This window comes from Mastigoproctus giganteus, chromosome 1 (genome assembly GCF_048544385.1).
Source record: "Mastigoproctus giganteus isolate SK-2022 chromosome 1, ASM4854438v1, whole genome shotgun sequence".
Lineage (NCBI taxonomy): Eukaryota > Metazoa > Arthropoda > Arachnida > Uropygi > Thelyphonidae > Mastigoproctus > Mastigoproctus giganteus.
This window is the reverse complement of record NC_143575.1, coordinates 867,201-893,664: the sequence shown is the minus strand read 5'-3', so window position 1 is coordinate 893,664 and position 26,464 is coordinate 867,201. Positions and strand designations below refer to the sequence as shown.

General features: G+C 37.5%; 1 protein-coding gene across 1 annotated transcript in view; it reads right to left on the bottom strand.

Annotated features, from left to right (window-relative positions):
• LOC150090480 (maspardin-like) overlaps positions 1-26,464 on the bottom strand; it is a 100,738-nt gene that overhangs the window by 1,926 nt on the left and 72,348 nt on the right. The window contains exons 6-8 of the mRNA XM_090378410.1: positions 13,626-13,734; positions 5,106-5,213; positions 2,682-2,822 (exon numbers count right to left, since the gene is read on the bottom strand). Coding sequence (XP_090234536.1) covers positions 2,682-2,822; positions 5,106-5,213; positions 13,626-13,734 — 358 coding nt within the window. The remainder of the gene's footprint in view (positions 1-2,681; positions 2,823-5,105; positions 5,214-13,625; positions 13,735-26,464) is intronic.

Here is a 26,464-nt window from a genome sequence, read left to right as displayed (position 1 = left end):
AAGTAACAGATCATCTATGAGACAGAAGGAGTGGGGAGAGTTTGTTAGATGAGTCATTGATTAACATAACAGCCCTCCTTTGAATGGAGTCTCAAGAAGCCTGAAAGAGGTTTTTGGGGGCACTGCTCCAGATGTGATAACAATATTCCATAGTAGGGCAGATTTGGGATTTGTACAGAGTAAGTAGTGGTTTAGCAGAAAACTTAGGGTCAAGAGTGAAAGAAAATACCCAGTTTTTTAGATGCAGAAGAAGCAATGTTTGTGATGTGTTTATGCCAAGAGAGATTAGAATTCAGGATAATCGCTAATAAAAATGTGATCTTGTCTAGAAATCTGTGTCATCGAAGATAAGCATAGGACAGAAGAATACTTTTCTGCAAGATATAAGATTTCAGAAGGTTTGAAATTAACAAAATTATCTTTCTTCTATTTGAAAATTACCTGGAGATTAGCAATTAAGTAATTGGTAGTGGATATTCAAGAAGTCCAAGCTGTTTGTGCAGCAAAAGATTTCTCAAAACGGAAGGTGGAATTCAATGTGTTACCATCAGCAAAACTATAGACAGAATTTTCTGTCACTGGAAGGTAAATGTATAAGAGGAAGAAAGTCAGAGAAAGAACTGAGCCTTCTGTGACTTCTGAGAAGTCAGAAGACAGAGATCCATCTACTATTATCAGTACGGAGCAGTCAGAGAAAAAACTGCAGATTCAATTACGAAAAACAGTTGGCTAACCATAAGAAGGAATAAATAAGGAAGAAGAAAAGTTGGTTCTGTGAGTTTGAAGTTGTCGTAGTAGTAGCATGTGATGCAAGAGAGCAAGTGTATGAGCTTATGCAGCCCCAGCCAAAAAAAAAATTACAAAACAATTCCCTCAAAATGTTTGTCCAGTTCCTCCTTAAATTTATTTAACCTATCAACTTCCACAACTAATGGAAGATTTTGTTCCAGCATTTAACCATCTGCTGGCTAAAGGCAAATTTCCACACATCTGTTCTACATCTATCTTTCCTCAATTTGATTTTATGCCCCCTTAGGTTCATAATCTGAACAAGTGGAAGAATCCCATCAGAATTCAGAGTGCTCAACCCATTCAAGGTCTTATACACCTCAATCAGATCACCTTGCAGGTGCCTAGTCTCCAGCTGCTGCAATTTGCAGAACTTAAGCCTCTCTTGGTAAGAGGATCCCTTCATTCCCCTCACCAATCTTGTTGCCCTTCTCTGCACAAGGTCAAGCAAATCTACATCCTTCCTAAAATGAGACCTTCAGACCTGTACGCAGTACTCAAGATGTGGCCTGACCATTGCCTTATACAGAGGGACAATCACCTCCTTTTCCCTGCTAGCAAAATTCCTGTATATCATTGACAAAACCTCATGACCTGCCCTGGCAGCCTGTCTGCATTGCTCAGAAAACTTCATATCTGACTGCACAATTACTCCGAGGTCTTTTTCATTTTCTACCACCTTAAGTGTAGAACCACACAGTTGGTATGTTCCTCTGGGGTTACTTCTACCCATATGCAATACTTTGCATTTGTCAAGGTTAAACTTCAGTTGTCACTTCTCAGCCCATCTGCCCAAATTTTCGAGATCCTGTTGCAGTAGCACACTGCCATTACTGTCATTACCAACCCTGCCAACCTTTGTATCATCTGCAAACTTCAACATTAAGCCTGATATACCTTCATCAATATCACTGATAAATTGTCAGACAAGACTTTCCCTTAACAAACCCATGCTGTGTCTGAATTATTGCTGCAGTCTTGTCTAGATGATCCTGCAATGCATCTTTAACCAGTGACTCCATTATTTTACCCAGAACAGAAGTTAAACTAACTGGTCTGTAATTACTCGTATCACCCTTCGATTCCCCCTTTGTGAATTGGGGATACATTTGCACATCTCCAGTCCATGGGAACCTCCCCTAAGTCCAAGGATGCTCTCATAATTATGGCTAAGGGTTTGCTTAGTTGCTTTGCCACCTCCTTTAATATAACTGGATAGATCCTATCCACTGGATAGGATAGGATCTACTCATGTAGTGAAATGTGGTGGCAACTTAGTATAAAACCGTGTAGCTAACCTATTTCTGAGCATTCTGAGCTAATAATCCATTTTTCAAATCGATATACCAGTTTAAATTTTGCAGGTTTATAATTTAAAAATTTTAAATTTTTAAATTATAATAAACTAATTATTTTAAAATGTGTTAACTTGTATTTAAAAAAAAACAAAAAAAAAAACAACACTGGATTGAAATTACTTTTGTTTAAAAACCTAAAATTTTAGCCAAATTTCAACTTAGGTGTAGTAAGCACAAAATGTTTCCCATTTTTGTTTTTCACAGGTAATGCCTGTTGTTAATAACATTTAAAAAAAAAAATTCTACAACTAAAGTAATATGACAAAAAATAATGAATGACCAAGAAGAAATTTTGATATGAATAAAATATATCCACATATCTACAATAAAATATAAAAAAATAATCTCTATATAAGAGATTAATGTTTTCATAGAACAGAATTTTTTTTTTAAGCAGTTACCTTTTGCTTTGTATCTGATTTTCCCAATTTCACTTGCTGCTGTTTTAAATAATAATGAAAAATGTGACAAATCTTATTTTGTGATTAAAAAATTAAAATATGGCATTACATTACTTTGCATATGTTCTCTTACCTGTATGTGCATATTGACTTCGTCGCTACAACTAAGATAAGGAAAATTTCCTCCTTTCTTCATATGAGCTCGTTTAGCATCAGGATACAACTTATAAAGCTCCTCCCTAGCAGACTGACTTAGAGCACTTTCATCAAATACCTAATGAAGTAAAATATTCGTGTAAAAAACACAGGATATTTTCAAACTGCACAAGAACAGAATCTTATTTCAGTTTTCTAATGTAATCAGCCTTCACCAAATATATTTCTAGGAAAGGTTTCTGTATAATTCATTAGAAATTCTTTGTCAGCCAAAATAAACTTTTCTAAAATTACAGCACATGTCCATAACAGCAGGAGTTAAACTCTCAAAAATTTCACTCTAATGGTTAATCATTATAAATGAAGCTATAGGCACTATTCCCATTAAAACTATAATAACAAATATTATTGAAATTTATAATTACTAACCTTTTAATATAATTATCATAATTTTGCTTTCAATAAAAACTTTAGAAAATAATGTGCCAATTTTTTTTTATCATAAACATGTGCAGAACGTACATATGTATATTCCAAAAATGCCATTTTATATATATAAAATTTATAATATAATATTATACATCTGGTATAATATGTTTTTATATATTTCACATATATCATATTCTACAGAATATGTTTGCACAATTCATGAATACAGGTAACCAATTAAAAAAATATGACAAATCAAAGGATGTTTGTTATTTGGTTTTTAGGAGCATTAGCAACCAAGGCCATATTGCTCCGGGAATATGTGGTGGTCATTTCCTGACCTTTCCGCATCCTCCGTATTTGGTGGTGACGGGCTCGAACCCCGGTCTAATCAAGAAGCATGTACTACGCACTGCTGCTCCTTCCCACCTGGCTACGGAGGCACCGACAAATCAAAGGAAAAATTATAATTTGTACTATATTTTATTTCAGTATTTTCTTGTAATAGGTTTTATTTTTAAAACTAAATTATTATCCAATCAGCCTGCACAATCCACTGGCCCTTCTGAAATTTTCCAAATTTTCAGATAGGCCAATCTGCCCTTGTCACTGCATTCATATATTTTTAAGGGTACACAGAATAACACATTATGTTTATTTGCTCTGACATCTAAATCTTGATATCAAGAAGTTATTGACATAAGCTGTGGCACCTAAATTTGAAGACAAGTATTCAGTAACATCTAAAAATTTGTCTTCAAAGAAGACACCATCAAAATCCTCCAAAAAGTTATTGACATCAGTTGTAACACCGAATTCTGTGTGCAAATCAGTTCCAGCCAAGGGAAAATGTAGAAGCCTGATGGTGCTAAAGCTGGTAAATAAAATGGATCTTCAAGAATTGTTCCCATTACAAGTGACTGGTGTGCCTGTACACTGTCCTAGTGAAAGATACCTTATGTAAGATTTCCACATTGCTTAGCTTTGATATTTCATGTAATCTGTGCAAAAGTGAAAAATAAGTGATGAAGAATAATGAAAAAAGTGAATACCCTGTGATGGTATAGCCCTTTTTTTAAGGAACAGCAAATAACAGCACACCTGATTCCCAGAAGACTGTACCATCTTGCCAACTCAGGGAACAGATTTGGTCATCTTTGAGGTAGAGTGCTTCCACTACTTAGACTGTTTGCTTTCCTTCTGACTAGAATTAGTGGATCCATATTTCATCATTGTCACAAAATTCTTTGGATCTTCTTCAAAACTGAAGATGTTCAATGTTTAGAGCATCTTCAGTGAGAGAAAGTCTCACCCATAACTATTTTTGATCAGTTGTCAAAAGTTTGGGGCCTCCACATAGTAACCTTCATTATTTTCCTGACACCACTCAAAATGTGTTGTACACTTTCCTGTTCCATCTTAAGGGTATTATTGGCTACATAAGCAAGTGGTAAATATGTCTTCCATTATCATATCATACATCTGAGTGAATAAAACAAAACAATAACAGAAGGATTTTTTTTTCCATTTTTGGATTTTCTGCTGACTTCATCACTTCAGGCACCTATTAAAAAAACAAATAACAAAAGCTTCCAATTTTGGTGGTTAACCACAAAGAATGAAATATGTACAAACATTTGAGGGTTTGCATCCCTTTGGTTTTTCGGTTAGGCACAAAATTATAGCACTATTATTCAGACTATAATTAGTTGTGCACTAAGTTTTCCACAATTCCTATGATTTCAATGGGCTTTAATCAAATGGGAAACTGCTTTTGCTCCCCCCCCCCAATGTGAACAGTTTTTCTGTCAACAAGAAATAACAGTCTTAGTAAACAAAGACATGCATAAATACTAAAAATACAATTACATGCAAAACTTTGTGGCATACGAGCTTTATGACTGTAGTAGAAGCAAAAAATTATAAAAACTATTCAATAAACAAGAGAATTAAAGAAATTCAGAAGACTTACATCCAAAACTGTCATGGGTAAGCCTTGTAATTTCTGTGGCTCGACGTAACAATTCATACAGTTGAGTGTCAGTCGCGATGCTAATTCTGGTTGATTGAGGCTTTCTAACTGAGGAAAAAAACAAATGTCAATTTCACTTTAAGTATTCTTTAAAAACAAAAAAATTCTGAGTGAAAAATCTTGATACGCTCTTTACTGCCCTCTGCAATGCATAACAAATATAATCGGGGTTTTTTTATCTGTTTTTTTTTTTCTTATACATATAAGAAGATGCTCACATATAATAAGTCTATTTTACAGTAGGTTTTGAAACTTGGAGGATCCAAGTTCTCTCTATTCTTTTTATAATATTGAAAACTAACCTACTTCATGATTTATTGACAAATCATAATTATTAGTTCCCATATTTGTATTAGTAAAAAGTCACAAATAAGCCAGGCTTTTATTTAGCTGAATCAGCCACAAAAAAAAAAAAAATAATAATAATAAAAAAGAAAAAAAAAAAAAAAAAGATGTTTAGATTAAAATGTCTATCTCGCTTCTTTTTAGGTTTAGGCTATTTGTCATTTTTATCCTTCTGTCATATTTGGGCTGAAATTTTTGAATTTAATGTTCAAATTGGACTAAATATTATTATTTAGATTTTATGTTTTTTTTTAAATTAAAATTTTGCCTAATAAACTGCTTTTTTCTCAATGGAAATTTGTTTCCCATCTTCTTTAAAATGAAAATGTCATCTCTGCATTTCAGAAACAAATGTAAAGTGATTTTATCTGAAGAAAAAACAAACAATGGCTGTGTGATGCTCACTCTTCAGTAATGCATTTAACTATGAACAGCTGATTATGATTGCAGCTGTGTCATCTTCTCACACTACAACCTTTGTAACTGTTTTCATTTTCATTTCAAATAAAATTAGTTTATGTTTATTACGGAAATACAAAAATTATATTTTTAACAATTCTTCCAATGAGAAAAAAGCAGTTGATTAGGTAAAATGTTAATTTAGAAATTGTAAAATCTGAGGTAATACTTGGGACAAAAGGATTCAGGATGGACTGTTTACATCTGATTAAATTTATAATTATTAATGTTAAACAAATTATTTAAAGTTTCTTGTTTAAAAAAATCACAAGATGTGTGTTTTATTTGATTTTAATTCTGTATTCAATTTGGTTTGGAATAAAAACATTTTCAAAAAATTTTCTTTTCATTCTAATTTATATTAGATTTCTCTTGCTTTAAAAAAAATTTTAAAATTTAAAACTATCTTTTTTCCCACACTCTTAGCATTAGCATTAGTAGAGGCATTTGATGCAAGAAAGCAAGCTTATGCAGCATCAGCCAAAAAAAAAAAAAAAAAGTAACATAAATAAATAAAAATAACCACTTCCACTTCACCCCTCTGTTCGTTCGAAATACCTGTCCAGCTGAGCCTTAAACTTATTTAGGCTATCAACTTCCACGACAAGGGATGGAAGTCTGTTCCACCCACCAACCACCCGCTGGCTAAAGGCAAATTTCCGCACATCTATCCTACATCTGTCTTTCCTCAATTTGAATTTATGCCCTCTCAGGTGATTTTTCTGAGCTAGAGGAAGAATCCCATCAGCATTGAGCATGCTCAAACCATTCAAGGCTTTGTACACCTCTATCAGATCACCCCGCTGGTGCCTAGTTTCCAGACACTGTAATTTGCAAAACTTAAGCCTTTCTTCGTAAGAGAACCCCTTTGTCCCATTCACCAATCTAGTTGCCCTTCTCTGTACTCGTTCCAGCAGCTCTACATCCTTCCTGAAATGAGGCCTCCAGGCCTGTATACAGTACTCTAGGTGTGGCCTGACCATTGCCTTATACAAGGGAATAATCACCTCCTTATCCCTGCTAGAAAAATTCCTATATATCATTGACAATACACCATGAGCTACTCTTGCAGCTCGTCTGCACTGCTCAGAGAACTTCATATCTGCCTGCACCACCACCCCCAGGTCCCTTTCATTCTCTACCACTGTCAGTGTAGTACCACAGAGTTGATACGTTGCTCTGGGGTTGCTGTTTCCCATATGTAGTACTTTACATTTGTCAATGTTAAACTTCATTTGCCACCTCGAAGCCCATCTGCTCAACCTTTCCAAATCCTGTTGCAGCAGCATAGTGTCAGTAGTGTCCTTGACAACCCTGCCAACCTTCGTATCGTCTGCAAACTTGGACATTAAGCCTGATATACCATCATCAATATCATTTATAAATACAGAAAACAATAAAGGCCCCAATACTGAACCCTGAGGGACTCCACTAATAACATTAGTCCACAATGAGCAGTGTCCATTGATTACCACTCTCTGTCTTCTCCCCCTCAACCACCCCTTTATCCATAGCAGCAACTTGCCTCCAATGCCACACTGCTCCAATTTGTGCAGCAGTCTTCCATGTGCAACAGTATCAAAAGCCTTTCTAAGATCCAAGTATATAATATCAAAGTTATTCCCTGCATCCAGTTCTTTTGTGACTGCATCATAGTATCCAATCAAATTGGTCAGGCAAGACTTCCCCTTAACAAAACCATGCTGTGTCCTAGCTATAACTGAAGTCTTGTCTAGATGATCCTGCAGTGCTTCTTTCACCAGTGTCTCCATTAATTTTCCGGGAACAGAAGTTAAACTCACAGGTCTATAATTACTTGTGTCAGCCTTTGATCCCCCTTTGTGAATTGGGGTCACATTTGCACATCTCCAGTCAATGGGTACCTCCCCTGAGTCCAAGGAAGCTCTCATAATTATGGCTAAGGGTTTGCTTACCTCCTTTGCTGCCTCCTTTAATATAACTGGATAGATCCCATCCACCCCAGGTGCCTTTCTTGTGTTTATCTTCAACAATTTCTCCTCCACTTTGCTCTCAGTTATTACAAGATTCTCTAGCTTACTGCTAGAGTTGAATACACCTCTGGCATTCCCCTCGCTGAATAACTCCTCATGTGTGAATGTCGATGCAAAATATTCATTTAGTTTGTTAGCTACCCGAGCAGGGTCATCAACAGTTGACCCATCGATCTCAAGTGGACCAATCTGATTCATCCCCTTCCTTCTAGAGTTTACATAAGTAAAGAACTCTTTGCTGTTTTTCTTCGCATCCCTTGCCAAGGATCTCTCGTAATCTGCCTTCGCCTGCCTAACCTCCTTTGTAACTTGGTTACAGATCAACTTGTATCTATCATAGGCGTCCGTGTCACGTGTTAATTTGTATGTATCCCATGCATTTTTCTTCTCTGCCATATGCCTCATTAGTTCATCTGACAACCATTTAGGCCTAAACCTTGAACAATATTTCTTAGTTGGTATGTAAAGCCTAGTAGCTTCCACGATAAGTTCTTTGAATGCTTCCCATTTTGAATTTGCTGTTGGCAATATCATCAGTTGATCCCACTGTATAGAATTTAAATACTGTCTCAGTCCATTGTAGTCGCCTTTACGAAAGCAATACCCCTTCCCTTTACCCCTAATGGTAGTTACCTCTTTGAGTAAGTCCCACTTCAGCACACTGTGATCACTGCCACCAAGTGGTTCATTTATCTGCAGATTCTTAATGCATGAAGAATCACTACTGATAATCAAATCAAGAGTATCCTCTAGTTGCCTCCCGAACATGCTGATGTAGAAAACAATCATCCAATAAATCCACAAAAGCCTTGCTACTGTGTGAGTAACCAGCCCCCAAATTCCAGTCAATATCTGGGAAATTAAAATCCCCCATTATAAGACTCTCTGATTTACTGGCCCACTCTATTTCTCCGAACAGTTTCTTATTATACTCATCAGAGTCATTAGGCCTATAGCACACTCCTACTCTCAATTTTGATCTCCCAATGCTTATGTCACACCAAACTGACTCGACACTGCACTGTCCAGCGATGTCGACTGGCTTCACTTCCTTGGATTTTATGTGTTTTTTAACTAATAGCATAACCCCTCCTCCCTTCCTATCCTGTCTATCCTTTCTGTAGACATTGTACTCCCCAAATTCCAGTTCTGCATTTCTTATATCTGTGTGACACCACGTCTCTGAAATCCCCACAATATCTGCCTTTGATGTTTTGAGCAATACCTCAAATTCATCAAATTTATTTACTAAACTCCTAGCATTGGTGTACACACAAGTATACATGCACCTGTTCTTTTTCTTAGCTACCCTAACACAACCCATGTGTTTACTTGTACCCCAATGATTCCCAGCAGTCTCTGAAATATCCTGCATCTTATTTTCCAGGCTGCGGCTCATTCCAATAGAAGCAGTGCAAGAATCACTTTCACCTCTGCTAGTGGCTACTGTTAATCTATTAGTCCTTGTATCCCCCCAATCTAGCGGTTTTCCGACCCACCTAACATTGCCTCGATAGCATCAGCAAACATTCTTGCACCCTTTCTATTTAAGTGTATCCCATCCCTGTAGAAGCAGTCTCTCCTGTTAACAAGTACAGACCAGGCTGAAAAAAATTCTACCCCTTGAGCCCTGCACAATCTTTCCAGGGCCGAATTGATTGACAGGGCTCTCATCATATACTCCCTCTTATTTGATGCATGTATGATATTTTATTATTATAGGTTATTATAATCATTAATATTACTCATTTATCTTTGCTTTTCCCTTTTAGCTACATTCCATCTAATTGGCTTGCTAATGCAGCTTTTAATTTTTTATAATTCAGATTATCACTTAAGTTTTTTTTTTCACCTTCTTTCCCTTTCATCCACTTTAAATACTTCTTTCTTTCTATCCTTTCTCTACTAGTTTGGCACCTTGTGCTTTACATTTCCATCTGTCATCCATATGTATATACATATATATATATATACAGTAATACCCCGAAGTTACGCGATAGGCGGGTCCGACGAAAATCGCGTAAGTCGAATTTGCGTAAGTCGGGGTGCAACTTTGCATATAAATACATATAAATTTTGCTTAATTGGGACCAAGGACTAACAAAAACACTAGTTTAGAAGAAAAATATTAATAAAATTGCAGTTCTTTATACATATTAATACAAAATATGTATTAAAAAAACAAATGACTTACGTTAAAAAGTTATTTCGATGGCTTCATAAAATCTAACAAATTCGTCTGACGACACAGCGCGTTCTTTTTTTCACGCAGAATTTCTTCGTAGCAAGCTAATAAATTTTTTATTCCTTGCTTTGTAGCTATAACGCGTTCTTCGTTGGAGTCTATGTTTTCTAAAAATTTTAAGCCCTTTACAGTTGAGCCCTTTACAATTTTCAACCTGTTGAGTTTGTAATTGTCATGTGCTTTTCGCCGTTGCTTCATTTAGGCCTGTAGCACGTGCAATATCACATGGTCTTTCATTTCGCTCAAAGCGTTTCACAATTTCATATTTTTTCTCTATCGACAGAGGCGGCTGGCCATAAGCCTTACCGGGGAAACCCCGGTGGGCCAGTGTGATTTTGGCCATAACTCATAGTATGAGGCCACTATAAATTTTCCCGAGTAAGAATTTTTGACCCAGTCCGCCTCTGTTTATCGATAATTGCTTTTCTTTTTCTCTCAGAATCTGCAGTCTTCACCAGGACGCTTCCTTTTCACACCTTTTAATTAAGTATTTTACTCATTTTTAGGGAATAAAGCACAATTACAAAACGAGGAGGCACGCTTGATACGCATAAACAAAGCTGCGCGCATGTAGCAACTGAATAAACAACACCATAAAGGCAGAGATACGCTATTAACACCTCACATTTCTAGGGGTTACTACCATAAAACAATAAAAATCCAGTTGCGTTTCTGCTAGTGAAATCTGTTATAAACTGGTAGTAAACTCGATCTAATTGCATTTGCGATTATACCGATAGCTGGAATTGTGTTGGTTTTTACGTTATTATGGTGAAATGTGTTTCCCCTTCACTGATATAAGAAACATAAAAGCAGCAAAGTTGAATTTTGTTCATCTTTCGCTCTCATTCTCCGCCGTCGCACCGTATATCGATAACATATGAAAAACGACCTTGAAGACAGTGGGCGGCAGCGTTGCCAAACGAAAAAATCAAGAACCGCGTAACTCCGAGTTCGCGTAAGTCAGGGTATTACTGTATATATACATATACAGGGTGATTCACTAACAGTGCGACAAACTTGCAGGAGGTGTAGGGGGGCACAAAGACAAATCGGAATCACATAGCATTGCAGGGTCCGAAATGCCTTCATCATGCGGTAGAGAACGTTGAACAGGAGGTCACGTGAACAGCAATCCTGCTGGAAGTCAGCATTTGCGAACCGTTTCTGTTGAAGAAACCAAGTAGCAAAAGTCCTCCGTAGTGGATAATCTGCAGGCTCCAATGATTGGACATGTTGCAGATGGTATGAACTCATTTGGTTTGTTCACATTATCCTCCATACAGTGGATTGGGAAATACCCAATCGTTGGCCTATCGCTCGAGTACTCTTACTCGGATTGAATTCTGCAAGACGTAGGACATTCTCCTCATTGTCTGGCATCCTCGTCATTCGCTCTCGATTCATGGTACCTCTCGTGAAACAACCAGTCTCACATAACCTTCTGTGCACACGTGCGAAAATCGTATTATGAGGAGCATGCCTGTGCGGAAAACATTCCTGGTACAAGCGCAGAGCCATTACAGTCCGCAGCTCCATACGCGAGGTGCATGCCGGCCAGTTCAACGTTTGAATACTCATCCATCCTACTGCCTCGGGAACCGGTTCGCAAATGCTGACTTCCAGCAGATCACTGTTCACGCGACCTCCCATTCAACGTCCTCTACCGCATGATGAAGGCATTTCGGACCCTGCAATGCTATGTGATTCCGATTTGTCTTTGTGTCCCCTACACCTCCTGCAAGTTTGTCGCACTGGTAGTGAATCACCCTGTATATATATATATATATATATATATATATATATATATATATATATATATACGTACATATATATATACACACACATATATAAACAATAGGGATGAATATAAAAGTTATTAACCAGATCAGATTAATGCCATCAAAAATAGATTGTACATTACATCAGTCTATAATCCAGTTATTATAGTACAGCAAACCCCCCTGCTATTCACGGGGGTTACGTTCCTGAGAAATGCCGCAAATACTGAGTTATGGCTTCCATAGTAATAAAGGGGTTTCGTTCCAAAGTATGAAATATATAAGAAAAACTAGTCTAAAATTTTGTCTATGTATGTATTATATGTACCTTCATAATATGACTATGTACATAGACAGCACATAGTGAAATGCAAGCATATGGCATCAAAATGAAAATAAGAAACAATTTAATATTAAATGTAATATTTATTAGAAATTTCAAACAAATCTTTGAAACCGTATCCCACCAGTGCTATCACCAGTTTCGCTAAAGTGTTGATAAAGGAGTTTTGCCTTTTCAAGAATGATGAGTGAACTTAACGGAATTTTATTTTGAGTTCGGTCTTCTATCCACAGATTTTAAGCTTTTTCCATTTTTTCTAATTTAACATCACAAGTTACAGAGCAAATTTTTGAAGCAATTAGCGTGTTTTCACGGACACTAGGGCGGATTTTTTCTTCCGATTTCTTGATTGTTCGTACCGTTGACTCATTGATTTTATAATGTTTTGCCACTGAGAAGACATTTTCACCATTAGAAATTTTGTCTTATAACTCAATTTTATTTGCTAATGTCATCACCTTCTTTGATCTTTTCACATTCCTCTTGTTATTCGTAGCCATTTTTTGTACGGGTTAGAAAGAACTTGTCCACAATAAAGTCACTTTCTTCCATTAACACACTCGAAAAAGTCTGTTTTACACTGCAAAACGGTAGACTTATCACTTTTGTAAGCATATCAATTTATAAATTGATAAATTTATTCAGTTTATAAGCATATAAATTAAAAGCAAACAACAAAACCTTCCATGACAAGCGCATAACACATACTAAACAAGGATTAGCGAGAAACATCCACACTCGCGATTTTGTCACCCCTCTCACCCACCCACTGAGCGCTGTTTTGACCGGGAAAGATAAATTTAGCCACGCCCATGTTTTTTTATGGCGGAAAATGTTCACGGCGCTTTAAAATTCACATTTAGGTTTCATTTTATATTAAATCAGCGACTGCGAATAGCGGGGGTTTACTATATTTTATTACTAACTATATGTTTATTTCCAGGGTTTGACCATGTAGGCCTGCATGGGCTATTTTAGTTTTTATAAATTATTTTGGCCTTATGGCCTACTGCAAGCTGTATGCTGTAGTGTTCATATACATGTTCAGCATTTGTATAGTACTTATTGTGCTTTTACTATAATAACTATATATATATGTCCAAATTGGATAAGTTATAGTGTAATGTAAGTACCTCCATAGTTTGAAAATCAATGTAGCCACCGGCTCTATATATATATATATATAGCATTTGGATGCTATATATATATATATATATATATATATATATATATATATAGAGAGAGAGAGAGAGAGAGAGAGAGAGATTTTCTTACCTTTTCAACCATAAAATCAATGGAATCAGCAATATTAGGATCTAATGGTCCTTTAGGGAAATTCCCCATTATCATTCTTTTTAACACCAGAGCTGGAAGCATCCAAAATCTAGATAATTATAATACTGTAATATTAATTATAATGTTGCAATATTTGAAAAAAAAACTTCAGCAAAAAATTTCCTACACGGGAAAGATAAGAAAGCCACAATAATAAAACTAAGCATCACAGGACAAAAAAATTACAATCATTTGAGCATAAAATAAGACGATTGGATGAATTTAAAATTTTTATCTAATCATGATGACTTTAAAAGAGGTGTTGCCTTTGCATTACCATTAGTAGAGGCATATGATGCAAGAAAGCAAGCTTATGCAGCATCAGCCAAAAAAAAAAAAAAAAAAAACCTTCCACTTCACCCCTCCGTTTGTTCGAAATACCTGTCCAGCTGAGCCTTAAATTTATTTAGCTATCAACTTCCACAACAAGGGATGGAAGTCTGTTCCACCAACCAACTACCCGCTGGCTAAAGGCAAATTTCCGCACATCTATCCTACATGTCTTTCCTCAATTTGAATTTATACCTTCTCAGGTGATTATTCTGAGCAAGAGGCAGTATCCCATCAGCATTGAGCAAACTCAAACCATTCAAGGCTTTGTACGCCTCTATCAGATCACCTCACCGGTGCCTAGTCTCCAGACACTGTAATTTGCAAAACTTGGCCTTTCTTCGTACGAGCAACCCTTCGTTCCATTCACTAACCTTGTTGCCCTTCTCTGTACTCGGTCCAGCAGCTCTACATCCTTCTTGAAATGAGGCCTGCAGACCTGTATACAGTACTCAAGGTGCAGCCTGACCATTGCCTTATACAAGGGAATAATCACCTCCCTATCCCTGCTAAAAAAATTCCTGTATATCACTGATAAGACACCATGAGCTACTCTTGCAGCCCATCAGCACTGCTCAGAGAACTTCATATCTGCAATTACTCCCAGGTCCTTTTCATTCTCTACCACTATCAGTGTAGTACCACAGAGTTGATACGTTGCTCTGGGGTTGCTGTTTCCCATATGTAGTACTTTACATTTGTCAATGTTAAACTTCATTTTCCACCTCTCAGCCCATCTGCTCAACCTTTCGAGATCCTGTTGCAGCAGCATAGCGTCAGTAGCGTCCTTAACAACCCTGCCAACCTTTGTATCGACTGCAAACTTGGACATTAAGCTTGATATACCATCATCAATATTATTTATAAATAGAGAAAACAACAATGGACCCAACACTAATAACATTAGTCCACAATGAGCAGTGTCCATTAATTACCACTCTCTGTCTTCTGCCACTCAACCATCCCTTTATCCATAGCAACAATTTGCCACCAATGCCACACTGCTCCAATTTGTGCAGCAGTCTTCCATGTGCAACAGTATCAAAAGCCTTTCTAAGGTCCAAATACATAATATCAAAGTTATTCCCTTCATCCAATTCTTTTGTGACTACATCATAGTATCCAATCAAATTGTTCAGGCAAGACCTTCCCTTAACAAAACCATGCTGTGTCTGAGCTATAACTGAATTCTTGTCAAGATGATCCCGCAGTGCTTCTTTAACCACTGCTTCCATTAATTTTCCTGGAAAAGAAGTTAAACTCACAGGTCTATAATTACTTGTCAGCCTTTGATCCTCCTTTGTGAATTGGGGTTACATTTGCACATCTCCAGTCTGTGGGTACCTCCCCTGAGTCCAAGGAAGCTCTCATAATTATGGCTAACGGATTGCTTACTTCCTTTGCTGCCTCCTTTAATATAACTGGATAGATCCCATCCACCCCAGGTGCCTTTCTTGTATTTATCTTCAACAATTTCTCCTCAACTTTACTCTCAATTATTACAAGATCATCTAGCTCACTGCCAGTGTTTACTTCATCTATGGCATTCCCCTTCCTGAATAACTCCTAATGTGTGAATGTAGATGCGAAATATTGATTTAGTTTGTTAGCTACCTGAGCAGGATCATGAACAGTTGAACCATCGATATCAAGTGGACCAATCTGATTCATTCCCTATTTGCAGGTTATTTTCATTAAGCGATAACTACCAATTAATAAACCATTATACCACACATTATCTTTGTTAAGAGCACCATGTTCTGGAACTTCTACCAGTCTCCTGATCATGTGCACTGCTCTCCTTGATCAGAATGTCCAGGAAAGAGGAAATTGGTAGGTTTTGGTGTTTAATGGCACATTGGCAGCTAAGGCCATAATGTGCCAAGTCAAGATAAATAAAATCTTCAAATAATTATATTTGGTAACATCAAAACAGTTTATCATGTCAAAAGAAGTAAATATACATCAAAAATATAAAAAGATAAATTCAAAAACATATGTATAAATTAACAGACTGTAAAAAGTTAAAAAAATCAGACATAGTCTTTGCACCTAAAATCTGGCTGAATGTAAAAGCCAGATTAATAAAATATGTAAAACATAAACATCATGCATTGGTAAAAACAGGATATTCCATAAAAATGTAAGAAAAACGGTCAAAATAATTTCACAGTTCTCATACATAGGTGGATCATCTGTCCTCAGCAGAAAAGCAGGAGCCAAGCAAGAACAAATTCTTCTTTTCAGACAGTGTAGATTGGATTGCCATTGCTTGATTACAGGCTTAATCTGCTTTAGTTTATCTGCACCCTCTCTGTGCCAAGAATCTTGCCACTGGAAGTAGTTTGTTGTGTACTGTTTGTCTGTAGTCAAGCAACAGTTACTCAAGGGAGCTGCTGATTTTGCAGCATTATTAGCTAGTTTGTTTCCCCTGATCCCAAAATGGCTTGGGATCCAGCAAAATCAGATATGTCAAATTCAAGTTCAAAAAGAGAATAAAGCATCTGCTGAATCCAGGACAGGACTGACTTGAAGGACAGCAGCTGACCCCACATAATTCTGACTTGGAACCATCAATATATACTGGCAGAAAGTCAGACTATTTCAATCGATGTGCTGCAAAGAGTTGCTAGTAGACAGCTGGTGGTGGTAGCCTTCTGCCAGATCTTGAATGGGAAGTCACAAGTTGGATGATGAGCATGTCAGGGTGGAAGGAATTGCCTTAGTGACTGCACAACATTGTCTACCATCATGTTTAATTTATTTAACAGCCCTTAAATTGGAATAACAAAAGGTTGGTTAGCAGTCCAATAGGTGTTGTAGAGATTTTCCCATTGTGGCTCAAAGCCTGATGCCACATGGAGGGATTGGCTAGGAACTTTAATTTAAAAGCATACTGCAAGGACAACTGCTTACGTTGAAGAAAAAGAGACAGAGGCTTTGAACAGATGTATAGAATGCTGTAGTGGCAGTGCGGATGGCCATGGTGGACTGGATCTAACCATCAATCTGCACTATCTCCAGCAGAAGCATCAACCTGGGAAAAATAATTGAGTTTAGGATGGACAAGAGCCTAGTAGAGCTGGAGTAAGGTACAGCGATCTGCAACCCCATGAAGTTGACAAAAGGGAATGAAGGATGTTAAGCCCTTTGACATACCTTGTCCTTAGCTAACCAATAATGCTTCCATGGGAAATGTTAAGTACCTTTTCAAGTTCAGATACTTTAATTCTTATGTTTTCTAAAATTTTTCAGATCATCCTCCAGTTTTCTTTTGCACTCTGCCAACACCTTCAAACAGTAGCATAACTAGGTGATATTCCCACTCTAGTCATTCTTACATAGATTTCTTTAGCATTTCTACCCTCAAAAATTTTATTACTGAATGATGCTTGACTTGCTGGATATGCATTCTTCCACCTGCCAACATAAATTAAATTTTAGAAACTGCACAAAGACACTGACATATAATTTTTGTTATGTTATTTTATAAGACACTGAGCTATCAAAATAACCTATTCTATAATTTATTAATGCTTTTTGCTTTTTTATAGTTACTGTTCTCAGAATATTTTGACCACCACTTGTAAACAACATAATCTACATTCCCAATCAACTTGTTACTTTTTAGATACATGGACAATTTCATTATTTTTAATACTCTGGACTTAATGCAGACCTTGGGTTCCAAGTATCCAACATAATTAACCTTAGAAAAATTAATAAATCAAACTTTGCTGGCAGAATAAGTCTTGTAAGGGGTTGGCTGTTCATATCCACCCAATAATTTTTTTTATAACCCTTTATTAATGGTACAAATTTTGTATAATTTTCATGAGTTAATGAGTTAATTATTATTGTTCTTTAATAATATGCATTTTTGTTGTTTTTAATGCGTTTAATGAGTAATTTGCTAAAATGTTTATACAATCACTCAAATCAACAAATAGTTATAAAATTCCTAAAATTAAGCAGATTCCATAACTTGCACAGGTACACAAAACTGTAACATTTGTGAGTACAAAACTTAAATTTTTCCATTTTTCATTAAAATGGAGAAATTTAAGTTTTGTACTCACAAATGTTACAGTTTTGTGTAAGTAAATAGTTTTCCTAGGTTGGAAAACCAGATACCCATTCTTTAGATTGGATCCCAACAAGACCAGATAACAAGATTTGAACTTAACAGCATTACCAAATCAGACAATACAAAATATACTTACAAGACAGCAGCATCTGTATAATTAAATATGGAAGTATCAGCAAAACTGTTACACAGAATTAAAGACTGAACTCGGGGACAATGATAAGTAGCTTCAGCAAATTTTTGTGCCAGAAAGCCTCCTAAAGATGCACCAAAAATGTGGACCTAAAAAAAAAAAAAAAAAACAACACTTACAAATGGACAGTATCAGGCTCTGGTCAAAATTTAATTTTTTACCATGCTTCGATGTTTTCTTTGATGCCCTTAGCTTATCTGTATTGGGATACAATCCCACCTTTAAAGCTCAGAAAACATATTGTACAGAAAGAGAGAGAGCAGAAATACATATAGAATGGATCTTTTAAAAGTAAACCTGTCTTTCTATAAATTAAACTTAAAAACACTATTACACAATGAAAACTACATTTACTTTACATAATAATGTTACATCACCTTTCCCAGTGTTTCAGTCACATGCAAAGTTGACTTAAGTTACAAACAGTTGTTCTCCCCAACCCCAGCTATGTTAATGACATAATCCTACTGCAGTACCAATCCACCAATACCACCAATGCACAAATATGTCTATTTATTTAATCCTATTATCAGATAATCCATTTCAAAGGTCTACAATATCGCTACAATTAATTCTGTTTAGTTTTTTTTTCATCTTTTCCAAACATAAAATGCTTTATCTCCTATTATTTTGAAATCATTGCTATTATATGGTTGTTTGCATTCTGCTTTTTCGCTTGAACTGGAGAAGTTCCAATGCAAACCAATTGATAAAGGTGGTTCATGGTTCACTTCTACAATACATGGAACAAACTTCTATCTGGTGTTGTAGAAGTGGATAGTTTGAATAAATTCAAGGAAGAACTAGAAAAGCTATTAGAGGAGATAGATAAATTTTGTCAGTGTATCTCCTTTATGTATCATCATTTACCATTTTTTCATAAGTTTAACAATGTGAAACCATAAAAATTAACAGAGCTTGGGGGGGGGGGGACATAAATATTTAAGAAACAACCACATACAGCCTGTGTACCACCAGTTTGATATGCCTCGCAGGGCTTCCCACTAGAAAGGTTCTTATTACCCCTAGCTCACACATATTCAACAAACTCACTCTTGAAAGCCTCTACATGTTCAGCAAATTTAAACTTAGCAATCATTTTTATATCCAAGGAATTGATTCATTTTTACTCCAGCACAACTGTTATCTTTCTTATATTGAATAAATTAATGCATAAAAATGTGTCTAATACAAATGTCTACCACAACAAATCTATAAGATTCTTAACATTTTAACTGAGAGAACTGCAAAAATTTTGTACAGTAAAGCTAACAAACTAAATGAATATTTTGCATCGACATTCACACATGAGGAGTTATTCAGCAAGGGGAATGCCAGAGGTGTATTCAACTCTAGCAGTAAGCTACAGAATCTTGAAATAACTGGGAGTAAAGTGGAGGAGAAACTGTTGAAGATAAACACAAGAAAGGCACCCGGGGTGGATGGGATCTATCCAGTTATATTAAAGGAGGCAGCAAAGGAAGTAAGCAAACCCTTAGCCATAATTATGAGAGCTTCCTTGGACTCAGGGGAGGTATCGATAGACTGGAAATGTGCAAATGTGACCCCAATTCACAAACGAGGATCAAAGGCTGACACAAGTAATTATAGACCTGTGAGCTTAACTTCTGTTCCAGGAAAATTAATGGAGGCACTGGTTAAAGAAGCACTGCAGGATCATTTAGACATTATAGCTCAGACACAGCATGGTTTTGTTAAGGGGAAGTCTTGCCTGACCAACTTGATTGGATACTAGGTGTATAAAGCCTTGAATGGTTTAAGCATGCTCAATGCTGATGGGATTCTTCCTCTAGCTCAGAAAAATCACCTGAGAGGGCATAAATTCAAATTGAGGAAAGACAGATGTAGGATAGATGTGCGGAAATTTGCCTTTAGCCAGCGGGTGGTTGGTTGGTGAACAGACTTCCATCCCTTGTGGTGGAGGTTGATAGCCTAAATAAGTTTAAGGCTCAGCTGGACAGGTATTTTGAACGAACAGAGGGGTGAAGTGGAAGTGGGTTTTTTTTTTTTTTTTTTGGCTGATGCTGCATAAGCTTGCTTTCTTGCATCAAATGCCTCTACTAATGCTAATACTAATGCTAATTCCAGGGGCTCACATCTGGTGAGTATGGGCTTGGCACACCCAGGGTCCTGAGCTGTATATCATCATTCTTCTCTTTCTTGGTGATTCCTTTCTACTTCTCTCTCTCTCTCAGGGTAACTCGGGAATTTTTTTTTTTTTTTTTCTTTTGGCTGGTGCAGCATAAGCCTCAGGCTTCCTTGCACCATATAGCTATAATAATAATAATAATAATAATAATAGTGACAAAAATTTTCAATTAATTAATAATGACATGTATTTATCATGTTTGAACTTCAAACCTATTTCAATCAAATCAAATATATTTTAGCATTAGCATTAGCATTAGTAGAGGCATATGATGCAAGAAAGCAAGCTTATTCAGCATCAGCCAAAAAAAACGCACCACTCCCATTTCACCCCTCCGTTCGCTCGAAATACCTGTCCAGTTGAGCCTTAAATTTGTTTAGGCTATCAACTTCAACAACAAGTAATGGAAGTCGGTTCCACCAACCAACTACCCGCAGGCCAAAGGCAAATTTCCGCACATCTATCCGACATTCGTCCTTCCTCAATTTGAATTTATGCCCTCTGAGCTGATTATTCTGAGCAAGATGAAGAATCCCATTGGCATTGAGCATGCTCAAACCATTCAAAGCCTTATACACCTCTATCAGACCACCTCGCCGGTGCCTAGTCTCCGGTAATTTGAAAAACCGGAGACTAGGTATTTTGAAAGTAGTAATTAGTAGTAATTTGTAGTAATTTGAAAAACTTAAGCCTTTCTTCGTAAGAGCAACCCTTTGTTCCATTCACTAATCTTGTTACTCTTCTCTGTACCTGTTCCAGCAGCTCTACATCCTTCTTGAAATGAGGCCTCCAGACCTGTATACAGTACTCAAGATGTGGCCTAACCATTGCCTTATACAAGGGAATAATCACCTCCTTATCCCTGCTAGAAAAATTCCTGTATATCATTCACAAGACACCATGAGCTACTCTTGCAGCTCGTCTGCACTGCTCAGAGAACTTCATATCTGCCTGCACAATTACCCCCAGGTCCTTTTCATTCTCCACCACTGTCAGTGTAGTACCGCAGAGTTGATACGTTGCTCTGGGGGTTATTGTTTCCCATATGTAGTACTTTACATTTGTCAATGTTAAACTTCATTTGTCACCTCTCAGCCCATCTGTTCAACCTTTCCAGATCCTGTTGCAGCAGCATAGCATCAGTGGTGTCCTTAACAACCCTGCCAACCTTTGTATCATCTGCAAACTTGGACATTAAACTTGATATCCCATCATCAATATCATTCATAAACACCGAAAACAACAACGGACCCAACACTGAACCCTGAGGAACTCCACTAATAACATTAGTCCAAGTTGAGCAGTGTCCATTGATTACCACTCTCTGTCTTCTGCCACTCAACCATCCCCTTATCCATAAGGGGATGGTTGAGTGGCAACAATCTCTCCTCCACTAATAACATTAGTCCAAGTTGAGCAGTGTCCATTGATTACCACTCTCTGTCTTCTGCCACTCAACCATCCCCTTATCCATAGCAGCAATTTTCCTCCAATGCCACACTGCTCCAATTTGTGCAGCAGTCTTCCATGTGCAACAGTATCAAAAGCCTTTCTAAGATTAAAATATATAATATTTGGATCTTAGGATCCAATATTTGGATCTTGTAGAGCGAATATCATCTTTTAAGGGCACAAAAGGTGATATAGTTGTACACGTTGGCACTAATAATATTAAGAGTAGAAGACCGGCAGAATTACTTAACAAGTACAGGTCACTGTTGAACAAAAGCCGAGAATTAGGGTTGAATTTGAAAGTGTCTGCAATTCTGCCCAGACACGATAGGAGGGAGTATATGATGAGAGCCTTGTCGATCAATTCGGCTCTGGAAAGATTGTGCAAGGCTCAAGGGGTAGAATTTTTTTCAGCCTGGACTGTACTTGTTAACAGGAGAGATTGCTTCTACAGGGATGGGATACACTTAAATAGAAAGGGTGCAAGAATATTTGCTGATGCTATCGAGGCAGTGTTAGGTGGGTCGGAAAACTGCTAGCTTGGGGGGAGACAAAGACCAATAGATTGACAGTAGCCACTGGCAGAGGTGAAAGAGATTCTTGCACTGCTTCTATTAGAACGAGCAGAAGCCTGAAAAACAAGATGCATGGTATTTCAGAGACTGCTGGGAGCCATTGCGGTACAAGTAAACACATGGGTTGTGTTAGGGTACCTAAGAATTGAAACAGGTGCAGGTATACTTGCGTGAACACCAATGCTAGGAGTTTAGTAAATAAATTTGATGAATTTGAGGTATTGCTCAAAACATCAAAGGCAGATATTGTTGGGATATCAGAGACGTGGTGTCACACAGATATAAGGGATGCAGAACTGCAATTTGGGGAGTACAACGTCTACAGAAAGGATAGACAGGATAGGAAGGGGGGAGGGGTTATGCTATTAGTTAAGAAACACATAAAAACCAAGGAAGTGAAGCCAGTCGACATCGCTGGACAGTGCAGTGTTGAGTCAGTTTGGTGTGACATAAGCATTGGGAGATCAAAATTGAGAGTAGGAGTGTACTATAGGCCTAATGACTCTGATGAGTATAATAAGGAACTGTACAGGGAAATAGAGTGGGCTAGTAAATCAGAGAGTCTTATAATGGGAGATTTTAATTTCCCAGATATTGACTGGAATTTGGGGGCTGGTTACTCACACACTAGCAGGGCTTTTGTGGATTTATTGGATGACTGTTTTCTACATCAGCATGTTCGGGAGGCAACTAGAGGGAGTAATACTCTTGATTTGATTATCAGCAGTGATTCTTCATGCATTAAGAATCTGCAGATAAATGAACCACTAGGTGGCAGTGATCACAGTGTGCTGAAGTGGGATTTACTGAAAGAGGTAACTGCCATTAGGGGTAAAGGGAAGGGTTATTGCTTCCGTAAAGGCGACTACGATGGACTGAGACAGTATTTAAATTCTATACAGTGGGACCAACTGATGATGTTACCAACAGCAAATTCAAAATGGGAAGCATTCAAAGAACTTATCTTGGAAGCTACTAGGCTTTACATACCAACTAAGAAATATTGTTCAAGGTTTAGGCCAAAATGGATGTCAGATGAACTAATGAGGCATATGGCAGAGAAGAAAAATGCATGGGATACTTATAAATTAACACATGACACAGAAGCCTATGATAGATACAAGTTGATATGCAACCAAGTTACAAAGGAGGTTAGGCAGGCGAAGGCAGATTACGAGAAATCCTTGGCAAGGAATGCAAAGAAAAACAGCAAAGAGTTCTTTACTTATGTAAACTCTAGAAGGAAGGGGATGAATCAGATTGGTCCACTTGATATTGATGGGTCAACTGTTGATGATCCTGCTCAGGTAGCTAACAAACTAAATGAATATTTTGCATCGACATTCACACATGAGGAGTTATTCAGTGAGGGGAATGCCAGAGGTGTATTCAACTCTAGCAGTAAGCTACGAATCTTGAAATAACTGGGAGTAAAGTGGAGGAGAAACTGTTGAAGATAAACACAAGAAAGGCACCTGGGGTGGATGGGATCTATCCAGTTATATTAAAGGAGCCAGCAAAGGAAGTAAGCAAACCCTTAGCCATAATTATGAGAGCTTCCTTGGACTCAGGGGAGCTACCCATAGACTGGAAATGTGCAAATGTGACCCCAATTCACAAACGAGGATCAAAGGCTGACAAGTAATTATAGACCTGTGAGCTTAACTTCTGTTCCAGGAAAATTAATGGAGGCACTGGGTAAAGAAGCACTGCAGGATCATTTAGACAAGACTTCAGTTATAGCTCAGACACAGCATGGTTTTGTTAAGGGGAAGTCTTGTCTGACCAACTTGATTGGATACTACGATGCAGTCACAAAAGAACTGGATGCAGGGAATAACTTTGATATTATATACTTGGATCTTAGAAAGGCTTTTGATACTGTTGCACATGGAAGACTGCTACACAAATTGGAGCAGTGTGACATTGGAGGCAAATTGCTGCTATGGATAAAGGGGTGGTTGAGGGGGAGAAGACAGAGAGTGGTAATCAATGGACACTGCTCATCGTGGACTAATGTTATTAGTGGAGTCCCTCAGGGCTCAGTGTTGGGTCCATTATTGTTTTCTGTATTTATAAATGATATTGATGATGGTATATCAAGCTTAATGTCCAAGTTTGCAGATGATACAAAGGTTGGCAGGGTTGTCAAGGACACTACTGACACTATGCTGCTGCAACAGGATCTGGAAAGGTTGAGCAGATGGGCTGAGAGGTGGCAAATGAAGTTTAACATTGACAAATGTAAAGTACTACACATGGGAAACAGCAACCCCAGAGCAACGTGTCAACTCTGTGGTACTACACTGACAGTGGTAGAGAATGAAAGGGACTTGGGGGTGATTGTGCAGGCAGATATGAAGTTCTCTGAGCAGTGCAGACGGGCTGCAAGAGTATGGAGTATTGTCAATGATATACAGGAATTTTTCCAGCAGGGATAAGGAGGTGATTATTCCATTGTATAAGGCAATGGTCAGGCCACACCTAGAGTACTGTATACAGGTCTGGAGGCCTCATTTCAAGAAGGATGTAGAGCTGCTGGAACGAGTACAGAGAAGGGCAACAAGATTAGTGAATGGAACAAAGGGGTGCTCTTACGAAGAAAGGCTTAAGTTTTGCAAATTACAGTGTCTGGAGACTAGGCACCAGCGAGGTGATCTGATAGAGATGTATAAAGCCTTGAATGGTTTAAGCATGCTCAATGCTGATGGGATTCTTCCTCTAGATCAGAAAAATCACCTGAGAGGGCATAAATTCAAATTGAGGAAAGACAGATGTAGGATAGACGTGCGGAAATTTGCCTTTAGCCAGCGGGTGGTTGGTTGGTGGAACAGACTTCCATCCCTTGTGGTGGAGGTTGATAGCCTAAATAAGTTTAAGGCTCAGCTGGACAGGTATTTTGAACGAACAGAGGGGTGAAGTGGAAGTGGGTTTTTTTTTTTTTTTTTTTTGGCTGATGCTGCATAAGCTTGCTTTCTTGCATTAAATGCCTCTATTAATGCTAATGCTAATTTCTTTTCACACACCATAAAAATAGAAGGTGATATTACTTCGGATAGAGAGTTAGTAACATTCAAATTTCACATGCTTCACAGTGCATCAAATTTAAAATTAAGTTTTAAAAAAATTTGAAAATGGAAATAAATAATGGTGTATCTAATATGTAGGGTGTCCACATTACAAATTATTATATAACAGGAACTACAAAAGATATCAGCAAACAGCTTCTTAAATGGAATGGACAACTGAAAAGGTTAATAAGCTTCCACATGGGGCACCATTTGTAGGATTTCCAAACATTTTTGCTATTTTGCACCAAGTGTTTTTTATCATTTGAGGCATCTCAAAAGCAGTTGCTTCAGTGATTTGCTCTTGAAGTTCATCCAAATTTGCAGTGGGCATATGATACACCCAATGCTTCACATAACCTCACAGAAAAAAGTCCAGTGGGGTTATATCAGGTGAGTGAGAGGGCTGGGGAATTGCTCCTTCCTGTCCAATCCATCAGTCTCAAATGCTCACTTAGAAACTGTTACACAGTCAAAGCGCCTAATGAGGAGGAGTGCCATTTTGCTGAAACAGTGTTCGGTCGATATTCTGCCATCTACGGAATCACAAATTGCTCTAGCATGTCCCAATAACTGTTACTGTTGATAGTAGTCTCAGCGAAGAAAAATGGGCTAATCACCTGGTTATAGGGCACACCTCATATTCAATTTTGGGAAATTCCATTCATGCTCACTAAGAGGCATGAGGGGTTTTGCTGCCCCAGATCCTGCAGTTGTGGCAATTGACCTTAATGGTTAGGTGGAAGATGGACTTGTCATTTAAAGACAACGTTGTCCAGGAAGTCATTTTAAATTCGATTGAGCATATCCACAGCAAATATTCTCCAACGTAGTGGATTGTTCGGTTTCAGTGCTTGCAAAAGTTGGAGTTTGTATGCATTAAAGATTCAGGCAGTGGTGGAGA